This window comes from Empidonax traillii, unplaced genomic scaffold, assembly GCF_003031625.1.
Source record: "Empidonax traillii isolate 1590-97213 ecotype Southwest subspecies unplaced genomic scaffold, ASM303162v1 scaffold388:size1278207, whole genome shotgun sequence".
Lineage (NCBI taxonomy): Eukaryota > Metazoa > Chordata > Aves > Passeriformes > Tyrannidae > Empidonax > Empidonax traillii.
The window spans coordinates 23098-41322 of NW_020955581.1; the positions used below are offsets into that span (position 1 = coordinate 23098).

Below are 18225 nucleotides of genomic sequence, written 5' to 3' on the forward strand. Positions count from 1 at the left end.
CTGCTTGTAGCGTCGTTAGCCCGGGATGGGCTGTGCCACGCGAGATCTGATAGCCCGGCGTTGGTCCTGGTCTATCGGCCAGCAGGTCTGTCTGCCTGCTCCTGGCCGTGGGGAATCAGCCCACGGGAGCAGAGGGTGTGGGCTTCTCCTAGCCCGCCGTGAGACTCGCGTGTACCCGGCCGAGGGTTGGGGGAGCCCGCGGGGACGGAGGGGAACAGGGCTGGGGACAGGGACGCTGCTCTGAGCGCCTCAGCCCGCGGCACCCGCCGCGCCTGTACCCGTCAGGGCTGGCTTTCCTCAGCGCCCTGCGGACAAAGCCATTCAAATTTAGAGGAGTGAATTTAAATCCATGCAAATTCAGTTCCTGGGGGAAGCGATAAGTGTCTGTGAAGTGCCCCGTCTCAGTCCCGCACGGCGGGTCGGGCAGATAAATCCGCCCCCGGCCGCGGGGTCTCGGGGACAGACGGGACACAACATGGGGTTGGGTCACCGCTGCCCCTCGCAGCGGAAGGGAGGTGGGGGGTGTGTGTTGCCGCTTTGACCCCGAGATGCAGCGCGAATAAATTCCCTTTGATAATGACTTCCCCAGGGAGACAAAAGAGCGGGAGGGAAGAGGAAATTTGACCGCAGTGTTCACGGTTACACTGGCGGTGCCGGGGGGAAGCTGGCCGCCTGCCTTTGAAGCCGAAACAACCGCCTCTCGGGGCTTTTTATGCCTACGGGGGTGGGGGAAGTGGTAAAAGCGGGGGCTGGCAGCCGCTTAGGAAATGCACCGGTAGTCCCGGTGCTACTTCTCTGTACATAAGCTGGGGCTCGGACACCTCATTCCCCCTTGAGATGTGGTACAGGAGGCAGCGATGGACAGCTGCTCTCTGTGGTCTTCGGCTCCAGATTTGGTTTATTATTTTTATTATTCATGCACAGCGATCTAGAACAAATGATTTCCCGTCCTGACCCGAGCCCTTCCCGTCCCGGTGCGCGGGGCGGCGGTGGCTGGGCCGGGCAGGGTCAGCCCGGGGAGACCGGAGCGTGGCCAGGGTGGGGTGGGAAATCTATTTCAGGCGTAAACACGAACAAAAGCGCTGTCCATCGTGTCCTGAGCGCAGAATTTATTGTTTCTGCAGGCGCTCGGTCCCTGGGGTGGGCAGGCGGCGGGGCCGACGACCCTTCCTACCTCGGGGCCGGTGGCAGGAGCCTCTCCCCCTTCCCTCGCTCCCTCCCCCGCCTCGGGCAGCACTTTGAACGAAGATCCTCGGTGGGAGAGGTTCCTCCCGCCGCCTGACGAGGAGCGGTGAGGGCGCCCGGCGCTGGGGTACGGCGGGGTCGGGGGAGCCCCTGGGGGGAGGCGGGACGCGCTGCCCGTTCGGGGCGAGTCTGGGGAGGAGCGCTCGGGAGGCTGCTTCCTCCCTGGCTTGCCGCCCCGGGGGAGGGGGACGGAGGGCGGCGCAGGTATCTCTCCCGCTGCGCTCCCACCAGGCGGGACGGGGAAGGGAAGTGGCGGCGCCGCCCGGCAGGGACAAGGCTGGAGGAGCTCCCCGCTGCCCCTTCCCTCGGCAGAGTGGTGCCTGGCGCTGACCGCTCCTCCGTACCTGCCGGGCACGGGGGAAGCCGCGGGGAGCTGCCGGCGCCTGCCCGGGTGCAGCCCCGGGTCTCGGTGTGAAACTGCCGCGACGGGGCGCGGGTCGGGTCTGCAGCCGGCATCGCCGCTCCTGCGCCTCCTGCCCCGGCTCCGCGGCAGCCTGGCCGCTGTTCTGTACTTCTGAGGTAATTTGCGGTTACTTGTATCCGCTCTCCCTGGAGGCAGCTCGGCCGGAGGGGCAGGGTGAGTGGGTGGGTGCCGGTGCCTTGGGCCATCCGGCTGCAGAGCGTGGGGACCCAAAGGGGCTGGGTGCACCTCTGCCCCACCGGAACATCTTTGGAACTTGGTCAGGATGGAGAGAACCCCACCTGTCCTTCAGGGAGCTCTGCCTGCTGAGAACGGCACCGTCCCAGCTCGTCCGGGATAAGCGCTCGTGGTGGGGCTGTCAGGGTACACAGGGCTGGGCGCGGAATTTTTTTACTTTTCTATTCTTTACAATTCCAGCCTTGTGACTTATTGAACACTTTCTTCAAGTGTTTTCACTGGAAACTTGTCTCAAATGAGGGCTGTGAGCCCTAACAAAGAAGGGTGTTGTTCGAGAGCCAACAGGTGACGGGGTGAAACCTGAGTATATGTGTACATTGGAGTAAAGTCTGGCTGCTGTTTAAAATAGAATTTAAAAAAATCAATGGGAGACTGTAAAAGGCAAGATTTCTTTCTTTCTAAATCTGTACACTCTCCTAAGGAGAGAGGGGGGAAGCATCCGTGAGAAAACCGCTTCCTCGTCTGGAAGTTTGGGGTTTGCCTTACTGCAGCGTGCGCTTGAGTTTCCATCATCGCTGTGAAGTGCCAAGGATAACACGGCGAAATCAGATGTGTTGGCGTGGGGCGATGCTTTGTCATGGGGCTTCCTCCTTTTGTTAATAGAGGTAGCCTGTCTTTGCATTGTGGCTCGTCAAAAGAAAATACCCTGAAAAGGAAAGTCTAATTTTCAGTTGGAAAAGTAATCTTTGCGCCAGAATGCTAGAGGATGAAAGCAGTTGACTCCTCTGTCGGTCCTTGTTCGCTGGCTCATGAAAGGGGAAAAAGTTCTTACTTCTAGGGTCCATCTAGAGGTCTGTTGAATAAACAAGTAGACAGGCTCCATTCTTTCCGCTACTGCTCTGGGTAGTTCATTACTCAAAGGAATCAACAGCTGAAGAAGTCGGTGGTGCTGATACAGATTCTGCTCATCAACTGGATACAGATTTTCCAAGCATAGAGCTATAGAGCTCACTGCAAATATGTTACTTGTTCTGTAGCTAGGGAAGGGGACTTCCTGATGATGTGTGTGATACATATTGGAAATAGTCTTTGAATTATTAATAGGTTACTTTATGGTTGTTTATTGCTGCTGTATTACACCCTTCCTCTTTTAATGTAGTTATCTTGCACCAGGGATTAAATAAGCAGGTGAATGAGCTGGTCATGCTAATCTTAACTCGTTGAGCCTTCATTGTGAATGGATGCATGTGATATGCATCTTGTATCCCCTATAGCCTTGTTAACAAGCCTTCTAACAAAAAAAGTTGTTAAAACAATTTACCCTGCAGGACAGAGTAAAACAGCAGGGGATGGGCAAGGAGATGTTTGTCTAACTGTGCTCACAAATCATGACCTTTCTATCTGGTCAGGGGGGAACATAATCAGTGAGCTGGAAATCCTAGCACAGGGATAACCTTCTTACAGGCTTCAGCAACAGCTTTACTCTAAGTTTGATATCCCAGTATTTTTTGTACCCATAGGTTTGTAATTAAGAGTGTAGTTTGTCTTTGCTTCTAAGGAATTTGTCGTATTATGGTTGTTTTAATTCATCAGTGGAAAAAACACATTAATTGCTTTTCTTTTTAAATCGAATTTAGCTGTGTAATTCAATTATGTTATTCATAGTTGTCAACCTGCCAGTGAAATACCTCCTTGTAGACTATAAAGCCTTTTTTAAGAGGTACTATTTGAACAGAGCTGAAACCTCAAAATGTTCCACAGACTTAAAAAAGCAAAGCAAAACAAATCATCCTTGCTGTGTTGTGTAGGTGTCACGCCAGGAGTAGAAAACCCACCTTTCTACTCATCCCTTGGAAAGCACTTATTTTTTCAGCTGTTGTTTATATTCATTTGAATCCTCCTTAGGATGTAATCATTTTAAACAGATCACTTTGAAGGATGAGTGTGGTTTGGAGGCGGGGAGGAAAAACCCTGTAGTTTTAAAATGCAAACCAAATCACACTTGAGCAGGAGAGGAAGAAGAACTCCTAAACAAGCAATTGCTAAAACAGTTCTGCAGACAGCCTGCTGTTAAACTAGGCTGGATTAGAAACCTTGCTCTCAGCAACACCACAGTATTTGTGGCATGACCGTATTGATATGTGACGTACTGTCAGTCATTTTGTAGCCAGCTTCACGTTTGCTCTGTGGGAGCATTTTTCTTTGAAAGTGAATGATGTCCTTAGAGTAATCTCAGTTCACTGAAGATTTGTGGACCTTGCCTTGAACATTTCCAATTGCCTTCTCTGGGAAGGAGAATCCTGACAGTAAAGTTGCATTTTACTGTTGGAGGTAAGGTATATTTTTCCTTTATTCTCTATCAGCCAAACTTTCAGCTGTCCTGTATGACTGGAAACTGGACCTGTGGGTCTGTGGTTTCCTCTTGTTGATGTGCAAGCTCTCTGAAATGGATTGGTCAGAGGAGGCCCAGGCAGGACCAGTTTCTGCAGAAAAGCCGTCTGGTCTCTTACCAGTGCCTTGTTTTCCTTAGGAATTAGGCAGCACTCCTACACTTGCATACTTTTGCTTAGTCGAATTCCTGCTGTTGCCCAGTGCTGCTTTTTGCAGTGTGGAAGTAGTATTTAGCCTTAGTATTCAGAATACTCAGAAAAGTTAACACATCACCATGCATTCAGATTTTGGGTTGTTTCCTTGCTTTTCGAGAGAAGTAAGTCAGGGAAGTTAATCTTTGATCTTGCAGAGAGAGGGTTTGCATAATCAATATGGAGCAATTACTCAGTGACTGGTGGGCTTGTGTTTGGCATTGTGTGAATGAGGCAAGGGTACACTCTGCTCAAGTGCCCAGGCACTGCCAGAGCTTAACCTGTCCCTTTGCCTAAATTATGTTTCAAATTTGCTTTGTGTGGGGTGCAGTTGAGGTCAGGCTGCCTAATGAAATATCAGCAAAGACGTTTCACCTGCTGACTCCTTTCGTTCCTGGGTTATTGGACAGGAGTCAGTTCTTGAAAACTGACTGTTTGACCAACACAAGTTCTTGCGTTGCAATGCCATAAGAATTGAAAATATCATCTTAGATGTCAGTGAGTGGCACAGTATTGTAAACCAGATATCTGCCTCTTTCTAAAGGGAAATGATAAAACAGTTCATCTGCTGCTGAGATAATCTTGGAAGGAATTGGGCTTCTCAGTGATTCTCATAGTGATTTAAGAGTTATTTGGATATAGATGATGCAGGACACAAGCTGCCAACCTGAGCACCCCATCCCTCAGCAACAGTGAGCACTGTTGCCTCTTTTTGCAAGAGTGATTTCCTGACTACATCACAATGTTCCTCTGTCCCCTCCTTCCTCAAACCCCAGTTTTATGCAAACAATAACAAAAACATACCTGATGCTTAACTTTACTTCCACTAGCAAGTTCAGAAGAGAAACAATCTCGTGTCTTGTCATTTGTTTCTGAGGGCAACTAATTCAAGGGATAGAGTATGTACCAGGAAGTCTGTTGTTCTATTTTAAATATATAGGATTGAGTTTGGTTATACTCACCCTCCTTGAGAAAGATGGTGACATGGCAATGTTAAACTCAGAAGCTGTTTTGCTAACCTTCAGCTGTTCAACTTGAGTAAGATTTCAGACATGTGCCTGACACCTCACCAGCTTTCCAGAAAAAGCCTCTTCTCAGAGGGGAAGTTGGCAGGTTTGCTTGCCCCGTCAAATATTAAATTATTCTCTTATTACAGTGCAGCTATGAAGTGTGTTGGCATGTCAGCCGTGCACCAAAAATAATGCCTATGTTTTTGGACCAGAAGGTTTTGGAGTAAAGTTAAACAACTTAATTTCTTTGAGCACTAGCCCAGTGGAAGAGTTAAGTAATGCCATCTCTTTTTATTGGGTGTGGGAATGTATAGATGTATAGAAAATAGGACTAGATAAGATTGTATACTACTGGATATTGTAATTTCTCTGAGTTTGTTGCTCTGGATATATGTGGCCACTTTTTATGGAACAGGTGTAGTTTATGTGCTGAATCATCAGCACTTGGCACTAACCAGTGTCTCATGCTTGAAGGAGAAACTCCTGTTAAGTAACCAGCAAAATACTTGGGTACACAGTCTTAAATCTTCCATCAGCAACTTATTTTCTCTAATACGGTGGTGATGAGACTAGATATGTAATAACGTGGGACCCACCAGAAGCTCTTAGATTGCTCTCCACATTAGACTCACCAGCAAGGTTATATGGCAAGATTAGAATTTTCTACAGCTCAGATCTAGCTCTCACAAAATTGAATCTGTGTTTAGATAAATAGGTGAAAAAATGTCCTAAAAACAGGGAAGACATAGCTCACGTGTAATGTAGTACTGTTACAGCAAGCTTGTTCCTACCCCGAGTGGTCAAGATGTCTGCCATATTAGGACACATCCTCTGTGGTTTTGGTTATGTGTATTTATATAAATATATATATATATTCATTGAAATTACTCATCTGAATTTCCTAAGAACTTCTGCTCTAAGTTCTAATGTAAGACATTTATCTTAAGCTTTTTACTGCAGACTGCTATGGATCTTGGTGAGAGCCTTCTTTGGCAGTTGTTACTCAAAATGATCCCACTGAAATTAAGCTTTGCAGGCTTCATGAATCAACAGAAGCATCACCCTGTAGGGTTTTAAATTGACAGAACAATCATGATGTATTTTACAGAGACTAATCTGGCATAATTGAATTTCAGATACTTAGCAGGACCAACGCCCTTCCACTCCCATACAGCTAAAACAAAGTTCTCAGAGGAATCCAGCAGATGTTTGCTGCTCTGTGCCTGCCTTGTGAACAGCAGGATGCTACTTGCACAACTGTCTTTCCGTAATAATTTCTTTAGTTTTTGACAGGTGGCTGTCATGTCTTTTGTTTTACTAGATTAGTGGTAGTAATGGCTTCAGGAAGAGCTTGTGTCGTTCATGCTGTTAATATCTGCTCAATGAGTCTTTCCTAGATATAGCTCTGTACAACCTGTGATGTGAAACAAGCAGAACTGTAAAAGACGAGAAGTGTTAATATTGAAATACATTGTGGTTGTCAAATGTGGTAGTGTGTGTCTAGGGTTTGTTTTGTTTGAGTAGTTTTATTTTTATAACTCTTTCAAGAACTTTTGAATTGCTTATAGCAAGTTGTAATGAAGCTTCAATAATTTATTATTCTGGGCAACAAAAGGAATACTGAACTGTTCTAAGATCATTTACACTGATAATTAGTTGTTGCATGTTCAAATTTATTAAAGCTCTATTAATCTCTTTCTCCAGATCAGTTTCTTGATGAGCTGCAGCCAAAATATTTAACGCTTCACACTCATGCCATTGGAGATGGAGCCCAAAGCCAATAACCTCGTTTTTGGGTGTCAGCGAAGCTCAACCTCTGACGATGACTCTGGATGTGCCTTGGAGGAATATGCCTGGGTTCCCCCAGGCCTCAGACCAGAGCAGGTACCAACTATGCTTCTGCATTTTAAAAATAAGCCTCGTAAGGACTGTCTGAGGGAGTTATGTGCTCCCTCTACAAGTGTAATTAAATTCTTATAATTTATAAAACTTTAATTCATATAGAACTTTTAACTTCTTATTTTGTTTGTTTCCTGTTCTAATGAGGCTGGGTGTAGGGAGCTTAGAATCCTCAACCCTGAGGATTTTTATGTTCCAAAGAACAGTTCCCAGTCAAGGTTTTTCACTAAGTATGGGCTGCAGAGATATGTACTGTCAAGTGTAAAAGCAGCACAGAAATGTGCTTTTTCTTTGAAAGTAGTTATTAGGTTAAATTAAAACCTATGGCATACCTCATGGCATTGTGCTCTTTGGCCAAGTACTTCACTGCACTTGTATGACTCTTTAAATAATTAGGCATTTGACATCTAGGACATGGATGGCACTACAGTGCACGTAAATGAAAGTGTTCTATCACTGTGACAAATAATAACATATTTTACATTTGTTTAAATAGTTGTATGGCTGTCATTTGTCCCTGCTAGGATTCCTCTTGCACGGTGTCTGGAACCGACACTCATATAGGAGATCAAAATGAACCTCTCATGGTATTCATTAACTTGATGATATTGCAACTGTGCTCAAGCTGTGTACTTGGTAATATCCAGAACTCAGACTTCAGTGTTAGGTGGCCAGGGTGGCTTTGCAACATCTGCTAAACGAGGCAGAGCAATCCTAGCAAGTTCATACAGTCCATAGTTAAAGTGCAGAAGATGTCTCCTTTTTTGCAATGCAGAGATTTTCTTAATAGTGAGTAAAGTAACAAGTCAGCAGGAATGGCAAATAATGGGCTATTTTTAGGGCAACTCTTTTTATCACTTACTTAAGCATCTATAAGAATCCTGATGAATCAGACCTTAAGGCAAACAGCAAGCTAACATTCTTCCAGAACAATTAAATGCCCTAAAATATCCTTATAATCCTAGCTAGCTCAAACTCCCTGAAGTTTTTTTTTCCAAGATGAATTAGAACAGTGCAATAAACTTGAGAAAAGGGCATAAAGTATCTTTAAAGCTTCACTTCTTACTGCAAGTTATCTTTTTCCAGAGCTTTTCAAAATACAGTTAGTAGCAAGTGGGCTGTAAGTCTACTGTAAGTAGACTTTGTTGTTTAAGTTTTGGTTAAATGAAGACCAAGTCATGTTTTGTACAGCCTGTCTCTAATAGTTTTGATTGCTTCCTGACTCAAGTGACAGATTACTGCTTCTTTTTCATCTGCCTTGAACAGTAATAAGCTGTTGACCTGAGCATTATTTAAATCTGGATGGCAAGTAATATTTTTCCCAAAAGCAAAATTTACAGCCCCAGGCCTCGTGACAAGCTGGAAGCTGCATAGGAAAAACAATAAATCTGTAGCTGTTCCACAAAAATATTTTTTGCCATTGGGCTTTGTCATAGTGTTCATTACAGCTTTCCTGTCATAATATTCTTCTGGAAAAAAAAAAAAAAAGAGAGTGAAGATTGATACAAAAACGTTCACCCCATGAAAATTCCATGGTTAATTTGCATCTGATTGAAATGTGGCTGGATCCAGCCTCCTCCCAAGGGAAGGATGTTTTCACCTTCTTACCAAAGGCCACATGGAAGCAATGAAAGCTGATGCTTTGGGTGAACCTGGTCAGCAGGAGACTACAAAACAGCTTTTGTCTCAACAATGTGTAAAATGCAGAGAGCAAATTAAATTTGTTTATATAGTGGCTGTTTTCTGGAAAGCTTCATGCCTTGTGTGGTAAATTGCAGAGGGAAACTTGGAATTTCCACAGAGCTGTTGACCAGCCCTAAAGGGGGTGGGAATAATGAGAACATTAAATGTGCATAATTTATGACACCCCTCTAATTGTCACTGCAAATTGCATTCCAGAAAAGCAATTCAGCAGCTGGGTGCTAGTTTCATCAGAGACAATTCAGGTTTGCTGAGCTGGTTCATTTGGGTCTCGTATTTTCAGCAAAAACCCTGTCATAGGTCTAATGTAGCGTGACTTTCTTCCTTCATAAATGAGACCTGAGATAAAACAGTAGCTAGAGGATGCTGGCAGTGCTTGGGTGATGCATCTCCCTTGGACTGAACTCTGCGTTTCTCCTGGTCAGGTCCAGCTGTATTTCGCCTGCTTGCCCGAGGAGAAGGTTCCTTATGTTAACAGTCCTGGAGAGAAACACCGGATTAAACAACTTCTCTATCAGCTGCCACCCCATGATAACGAGGTAAATACAGAATTTAGGATGAACCGTCAGGGCTTGGGATCTCCCTGCCGGCTTTTACGTGGAGAATTACCTGCCTATGTATTTATTACAAGCCTCAACTGTGGCCTGCAGTGGCATCTGAGCCATAAAGCAGCATGGTGTGTACACTGAGTCCATTGTTCAGCTGTCCGCTTGGCCTGTGTGCAGATAAGAGCTGTCTGGAAGGACACTGCTTCTGCTTGTTAGGGAGGCTGGTGTCACTGCAATAAACTTAACACAAGTTGGTTTTATAGTGTTTGCAGCCACCCACCAATTACCAGGAACCTACAAATTCCTGAAATTGCATTGTAGCGCTCAAAAAGGATGCTTTGTGATAGTAAAAGGTTTGCATCTCAGTTATGCAGTGTAATTTGGAGTAGAAGTGGAAATAACAAACAAGCTCTTTGTAAAGAAAGGGGCGGGGATGTCAATACTTAAGATCTTGTGTGTACTGCAATACTTAGTTGTGGGCACTTAACCATAAATCTAAAAGACAATGTTACGACTGATTTGGGTTCATTCCATTGTTTTAGGATAGCAGCAGATTTTGGTTTGGCTTTTAAAATCTTTTTTCTTTCCTAAACAACTCTTTAGTTTAGCATGGTGGAGTTTTCTTCCTCTAATGCAAAATCTCTCTCCATACTACTTCTGTGTTATGCCATATTATCTAAATATTAAGATGGTAGAGAAGGCAAGTTGGAAAAGTTTAATGATGAGTGGCAGCAGGCCTGATGAATTCCATGCATATAAGCACTTACTTATTAATCTGTTACTTTAAAGGCTCAGTATATAAAATACATTCTCTTGTGTTTTCACTGGAAGGTGAGATACTGCCAGTCTTTAAGTGAAGAAGAAAAGAAGGAACTGCAGATGTTCAGTTCTCAGCGCAAAAAGGAGGCACTTGGCCGAGGCACTATTAAACTACTCTCAAGAGCAGTGATGCATGCGGTTTGTGAACAGGTAATGCTCCTACTGCCACAAGCCAACTACCAGGCTGAATAATCTAAAACTGCAATATCTCAGTATTAAAATTTAAGCTTATCTCTGTCTATATCTGAAAACATCAACAAAAAACAAAACAAAACAAGTTTTTTTTGAAGCTGCATGGAAGAAGAAGGAAGGTAGTGCTTGCTTAAGCAAAACACAACCTTTGATACTGGGAATGAACTGAGTCTTTGATGTATTTCCTACTCAAAAAAAACCCCTAATGCTGGTTCATACTAAAGTAATGACAAATGAAAAACAGACATGTGCTTTAAAATATTATTTTATATAAAATAAACTTATACTCACAAAAGGTTCATTGAGACACATTTTGTCTGGACCAAAATTGATAATATTTTTTCTGTCTTGTCAGAATTTTGGAATAAAATCTCATATTGTGTTTGGCGTTTTAACTTAGTTTAAATGCAAGAAGCTAGAAGTTTGGGATGGGAAGTGTGTTCACTTTCTGGGTTTGTTCCTAGTGTGGTACAAAAGTAAATGGCGGTGAAGTTGCAGTTTTTGCCTCGAGAGCTGGGCCTGGTGTGTGCTGGCATCCCTCGTGTTTTGTGTGCTTCACATGCAACGAGCTGCTTGTTGACCTTATCTACTTCTACCAAGATGGAAAAATTCACTGTGGCAGACACCATGCTGAACTTCTCAAACCTCGATGTTCAGCCTGTGATGAGGTAAATAATTCACATTTTATAGCCAATCTACACTCCTGCTGTTCAGTTAACAAACTGCAGTTGGGAAACACCTAACTTCAGATGTAGTCACTTAAGAAGTCAGGGCTCTGCTGCATAGATACGTTGGAAGGCTGAGGGGTATTTCTTGTTAAATTGGCAATATTACAAGTAATATGATGGTATTTAGAAGGCACAAACCTGTTTGTGCTTAGAGTTGAACCTTGTAGATCGAATAAGAAAAAATATCTGTACAAATATTCCAAAATATCATCTTTATAGAAGCCTCTTTAATGGTTGAATTCTTAGGTTCCTTTTTTTTTTTCTTTAAAATGTGCTGGGGTTTTTTCTTTTTTTTGCTCTTACAGAAAAGGTCAGAATTCCACAATTGCTGTGGGAGATAGTTGTTTCTGTCTTTGTATTCAAAAGGCAGCAAAATAAAAATAACTTTAGCGTATGAACTGCAGAGCTAGGATATTTTACATGCTCTAACTCCCAAGGTAAGGTTTTGGCCACTTAACTAAAAGTATCCATTTTATTTCTGAAAAGATAATTTTTGCTGATGAGTGTACGGAAGCTGAAGGTCGCCACTGGCACATGAAGCATTTCTGTTGCCTCGAGTGTGAAACAATCCTGGGTGGACAGAGATACATCATGAAGGATGGGCGACCATTCTGCTGTAACTGTTTTGAATCTCTCTATGCGGAATACTGTGAGACCTGTGGGGAACATATTGGTAAGTCCTTTTTAAGCATTAAAGTTACAAACTAGGGGAAAGGGAAAGCCAATTTATGAACTGATTTCACATTCCAGAACTATGAATTCTGCAAGTAATTTTTTAGAGAAACCCAAAGCACTGCTTTTTCTCCCTTTCTAGGTGTTGACCATGCTCAGATGACCTATGATGGGCAGCACTGGCACGCCACAGAAGCTTGCTTTTCTTGTGCTCAGTGCAAGACCTCTTTGCTTGGCTGCCCTTTCCTTCCAAAGCAAGGGCAGATTTATTGTTCAAAAACCTGCAGCTTGGGAGAGGATGTTCACGCCTCCGACTCTTCTGATTCTGCGTTTCAGTCTGCTCGATCCAGAGATTCCAGGAGGAGTGTCCGCATGGGAAAAAGCAGCCGGTCAGCTGACCAATGCCGTCAGTCTCTCCTCCTGTCACCAGCCCTCAATTATAAATTTCCTGGCCTTTCAGACAATGCTGATGATACCCTCTCTCGTAAGCTGGATGATTTAAGCCTTTCAAGGGAAGAGGCAAGCTTTGTTAATGAAGATTTCTGGAAAGGAAGAGTAGAGCAAGAAATGCCTGAAGACCCTGAAGAATGGGCTGAACATGAAGATTACATGACTCAACTTCTTCTGAAATTTGGTGATAAAAGCCTCTTCCAGCAGCCCACTGAAGTAGACATTAGATCAAGTGAACACTGGATTTCTGATAGCATGGTCAAGAGCAAGTTGGACTTGAAAAAAAATAATCCAAGCCTAGCAAGTAAGAAGTATCAATCAGACATGTACTGGGCCCAGTCACAAGATGGTTTGGGAGACTCTGCATATGGCAGCCATCCAGGCCCTGCCAGCAGCAGGAAAATCCAGGAGCTAGACATGGAACATGGGGCATCAGGATACAAACACGACCAAACACCGTGGTATGGAGGTTCACTCGAATGTTTGTCTGACTTGAAACAGCAAGAACAAAGTGTTCGTGACTCAATGGATTCCTTGGCTTTGTCTAACATAACAGGTAATGGGGAAATAAATGAACAGTTTTGATAGAAAAGTCAACCAGAGTATGAGATTTGGAGTATTTTGAACAAAAATTTTTCATTTCTGTGATTTTTAAAAGCTTTAATAGTAGGAGACGCATGTAAAGTAGGCAACAGCTTTTATCAAGCACGTAATCTTTAGTGAGATGTGTTTCTGCTACTTAAATTCTATTAGACTCTTCTCCTTTTCTCTTGACTTCTCTTTGCTTAAAGCAAAAAAATTCATAATGTCAAACAGAGTAAGACTGGCCTTAAACTGTGCATTTGTTATATACAAACCACAGCTTTAAACAAATGACATTTTTTTTTGCCATACCTTAAGAAGTTGCATTATATATTAGGATAACATTAAAGGTAATCTGCAAAACACTTCAGATAATTTCCTGATTTGCTTGTAAAAATATGTAGAAAGTCTGAAAGGATGGTAAACTTCTTAGCCTTAGGAAATTAGGTTTATGAGATTATCTTTCTCCATTGACTAAAAGGAAACTGGTAATCCGCTTTTTTGAACCTCCTTGTCAAATGTGATTGAAGTTACCCAAAGGGATAAAGTGCGTGTTAACCTTCCTTTCCTATTTTCCTAACAAAACCCCCAAACCTGTGAGTTAGAGACTCATTTTAAAAGTTGTTCAATCATCTTCTCCATTTTTTTCCTCCTCTAACCTGAATTAGTGCAGCTACTCATGTAGCTCAGGCCCAAACACAGGCTGGCTGCAGTTGCCAAGCAGTAAGGAAGGAACTGAGGAGGGGAGGTTGTTTCAGGTGGCACAGGAGGAGAATGAACTAGAGGTAGAGGTGTTGCACCTGGGACCATCACAGGGCACATGACACTATCATGGGAATGAAAGGTCAGTGGACACAAATGTGGAGTACACCAGGCCAGCTTATTGTTGATGCTTTTTAGAGGGTAAGGATCCTTCTTTGCAAGGCAATAAGCTTGGCTTTCCTGTAGCAACAGCTGGAACATGAATTTAGCAGTACCAGAAACATGAAATATTTTAGCCCTAAAAATGGCAAGCATAGACTGCAGAATCCTTTTTAAGTAATCCTTTTTCTTAAAGGCCTAACTTGTATTCATGTTTCAAAATTTTAAACTCATTGAATTTCTGCTCTTGATGTCCTCATGTTAACTAATTCTTTGGTAATCAGAGCTATACTCAAATGTTTTAAGTCAAAACAAAGTTTAATCTTCTATGAAGCTAGTCCTTTGGGTAATAGTTCCAAAAAACACTAATAAGGTCTGCTTTGCTGACAAGAAATGTTTCGTATTTTGTTATAATAGTTGTCTCTGTCATGCTTCTCTCATCTTCCTTTTCCTCCTTTCTCCATTCCCACCACAGGTGCTTCAATGGATGGAGAAGGCAAGCCACGGCCATCTCTCTACTCTTTGCAAACTTTCCAAGAACTGGATGTGGAGGACTGTGAGAAGATGAGCAACATGGGAACTCTAAATTCTTCAATGCTCCACCGGAGCACAGAGTCCTTGAAGAGTCTGAGTTCAGAGCTGTGTCAGGAAAAAGTCTTGCCAGAGGAAAAGCCAGTCCATATGCCTGTACTGAGAAGATCTAAATCCCAATCCAGACCACAGCAAGTGAAGTTTTCAGATGACGTTATTGATAATGGAAGTTATGAGAATCTTGAAATACGTCAGCCTCCAATGAGTGAGAGGACTCGTAGGCGTGTTTACCATTTTGAAGAACGTGGAAATCGGCCTTCTCACCATCGCAGAAGAAGTAGGAAGTCTCGTTCAGATAATGCACTTAACCTGGCCACAGAAAGAAGAAGCTCTCCGAGAGAGAGATTTCGTTATTACTCCCCTCAGGATCATGAAAAATTTATTCAGAATAGGAGCTCACGTGAGCTTCGGGCATTTATTCAAAACGCGGAGCTGTATGGACAGTATGCCCATACGAGGTCTGACTATGCACTGAGGAATCAGGTGGTTGATAAGTTTTTTGGGTTGTATGGTGAGGAAGATGACTCCTGGTGTTCAACTTCATCCTCATCATCTGATTCTGAAGAGGAAGGATATTTTCTAGGACAGCCAATTCCACAACCACGGTCACTGAGATATCCGTACTATACAGATGATCTTTCTGGTCCAACTACTGCGTTATCTACTTCTCAGTTTGGACAAAGGACAACCAAATCAAAGAAGAAGAGGGGACACAAAGGAAAAAATTGCATTATTTCTTAATTAATTCTTAATTTTTCTTAATTGGGAAGACCAGTTAACTCTGTTGCTACAGTATGAACCACATCTTTTTATATTAATAATTGTACTTAGGCAAGTTGCTGAAGTTCTTAATGCTTTGCCATTGTAAATGATAACCCTGCCAGAGTTTACACTGTTCAAGTAACATTCAAAAATGTCCCCACACCAAATGATCTGCTCAGATACTGCTAGGTTTACATATTGTGTTTCAGCTGTCAAAATACTGTTACTGCAGTTCTTTAGATAGAGACTTTTTGTAGATATTTTATTTTATGCTCGCTACTCACCTACACTGAATTATCTGAGAGAGGATTCAGCAAAGATAAGTAAATAAAAATGTCAGTCCTGTGCTGTAGCTATATCCACATAGGTGATCTTTGACTTTTTCCTCTTGCTGCCAAGAAAAAGAAGGCTCCATGCTGTATCTTTTCTTCACAGATAAAGCTCACTCTTCCTCTTTCAAGTTTCCTCACAAAAACTGGAATTTTTTTATTTTAATTTGGGAAAATGCTCCTTAAAGAGGCAAAAATCAGAATGTGGGAGCTGAAATGCTCGAACCCTTGATGTATCCTAAAGCAACAGTAAATGGTTTATACACTTAACTTTCATAGGTTTTCCTCCACAATTTTTTGACAAACTGTAAGGTGAATGTTTTGGGTTTGGGGTTTTTTTTGTGCCTATTTAAAGGAAGGTGTTAATTCAGCTGCTGGAATTGGACTTAGCTGCCACTGAGTGGTGATGTTTCTTCTGTCATTCCCCCCCACCCCTCAGCAGTGAGAGAGGTAAAACTGCTGGAGTCCTTTGCTCAGGCATGTAACCCCATTTAAGTCAATGAATCCACTTACTTACGTAACAAATATTTTCATAAGGGCTTAAGGGATTAGGCTCCAGAATTGTGTCTTTTCACATGCATTATCCAGGTTTTAAAATGTATTAGCTGCAATTCTAAGTCAAAAAACATTGATATTTATAATGTAGTATTTCATAGGCTTAAATGTATTCATAATTTAACAGTGCAAATACTAATGTACATATTGTACAGTTAAAATTTTAAAATCTGAATATTTTTATATCCCTGAATTTGAAGAAGTTTGTTACAAGATCAAACTAGATTTGTTAAGGGTTTAACAGCAGCATTATGGATGAAATATTGCTTGTATTTTAGTCAGGGGGTTTAAGCTGAAAAATATTGAAAAATGTTCAGTGCAAAACAGCTTAATTTTGTCTACTAGGTATTAAAAGCTCTGTATGCATGGTGGGGCTATGTAAATACTCTCTATGGCCCTCTTAATCTTGCAAGTGTTATTTATGGGTCAAGCAAAATGTAAACTATATAAATGTAAAAACCACACAAGACTGGAATATATCAGTACAACCAGTATGCAACTCCTGTGGATGTGGATTTTATTATTATTGTTCCCCCTCCTTTCCCAAAAATAATTTCTGAAGTTCACCTACATAAAGGAAGAGAGATCCTGGGTGGTTCTAGAAGCCAAGCTGGCAAAAACTATGACCTAATAGCTAATCTCAAAAGATCTCTTGAACTCAGATGTGGAGCAGGAGCTACTTTAATTTATAATAAACTTCTTCCACTGTTTTAAATAAATTTGTTAACTGTGACATCCACTAATGAAGATAGTAAATGCTAAAGCCAAAGGTTTTCTGACCACCTGAAGAAAGGAAATGAATGAAATAGTAGAGGCTTCTTACCAGAAAAGCCTGTCAAATCAAACTAAGCTTGCCCTTCTTGAGGATATAAAAGTTGTAAATAAAAGCAGCTAAAAGTAAGGAATGGATACACAGGCACTGGCTTACACCAAAGAAAATGAAGCTATTGCAAAGGCTAAATCAGACTAGCACTTGCTTGCTTGTATTTTTCTAGGTAAAATGGGCAACAGATCCTTTACTCCCAGAAGTGGTACTCACGGTGTAAGTCACTTTTCTAGTACAAACAAGTCTCATGTAGGTGAAAGCTGATCAAAGCAATACCCTGTTACATTGCATGGGCCCATGGGTGCCTCGTGGGATGGTTCCAGCTGGCAGGCTCTGCCCTGGCTCAGGCAACAGCTGCTTTACAGCCACCAGACTGCCAGGAGTTACGGGGCATGAGGAGAGATGGTGACTTCTTAATACCTTCCCCAGGATGCTCCAACAATGATTCCCTTCTTGCCTGCATTTCCAAAAATGGGAAATTGGGGTCCTCAGAAACAAAATACTGTGCTACTACTGCTGTGTCCTTTGTTGGACCAAGTAACAGTCTCATGGAGAAATGTCTCCACCAGTATTTCCTCAGATCTTACATCATCTCCTGAGATGCAGCATTTGTACTCTCCAAATGGCAACGTCTTATGGAATATTAGATGAGTAAAGTTCTCCATACATTGCTAGTTGCTTCTTAATATTTTCTTATTTAAGAAAAAAATTTAAGATGACTATACAACTTTATTTAGTTTTCTCAGCTTGACATAAACAACTTCTAATAGTTTTGACCACTTCCTATGAGAAATATTTCTAACTGGTTCTTCTACCTTAAATAGAATGGTATGGGGTTAGCACATTAACAAGTGCTAGGAGTAACTTCCACTTTCAGGAGCTCTTACAGTGACAAAGAAATCAAATTCCTCCATCACAGCATGTTTTCTTACAACAGTGCTCTTTCTACCACTTTCCAGGAGCCCCACAGAGACTGTCCACTAGACCAGAGACATCTTTTTTTATACTGATCTGAAATAAATCCAAACTACATGCTTGTTCTAGAGGAAGCAAGACTAAAAGCCATCTTTCTGCCTTAAGTTAAGGAACTGGCATAGTATATTTTACTTACATCAGAAAGCATACATCCCAAAAGGTTAAACGTGAACATTCAACACAATGTCAAGTATTAAATGGAAAATCATTATCCTCTCACTTATGAATGCAAATGAAACCTTTCACAGAAATAACACAAAAAATTAAAGACTCCTTAGTTCATGAGTAAAATTTATCAAT

General features: G+C 42.3%; 2 protein-coding genes across 3 annotated transcripts; one reads left to right on the forward strand and one right to left on the reverse strand.

Moving 5' to 3' along the window:
• Nucleotides 1-1057: 1057 nt before the first annotated feature.
• Nucleotides 1058-2525, reverse strand: LOC114062226 (basic proline-rich protein-like). The gene is made up of 2 exons (XM_027893445.1): nucleotides 2355-2525; nucleotides 1058-1858 (listed from the first exon to the last, which is right to left on the reverse strand). Exons 1-2 carry the CDS (start codon nucleotides 2523-2525, stop codon nucleotides 1058-1060), a joined length of 972 nt encoding a protein of 323 aa, XP_027749246.1.
• PRICKLE1 (prickle planar cell polarity protein 1) lies at nucleotides 1131-16623 on the forward strand. Of its 2 annotated transcripts, none has more exons than XM_027893438.1 (8): nucleotides 1131-1312; nucleotides 7140-7319; nucleotides 9461-9574; nucleotides 10415-10552; nucleotides 11059-11262; nucleotides 11809-11995; nucleotides 12137-13000; nucleotides 14363-16623. In XM_027893438.1, the coding sequence occupies exons 2-8, from the start codon at nucleotides 7188-7190 to the stop codon at nucleotides 15217-15219; spliced, it is 2496 nt and encodes an 831-aa protein (XP_027749239.1). In that variant the 5' UTR covers nucleotides 1131-1312; nucleotides 7140-7187; the 3' UTR covers nucleotides 15220-16623. The 2 variants fall into 2 exon arrangements, with proteins under 2 accessions (XP_027749239.1, XP_027749240.1); XM_027893439.1 differs by having other exon boundaries at nucleotides 1131-1291.
• The last annotated feature ends 1602 nt before the right edge of the window (nucleotides 16624-18225 follow it).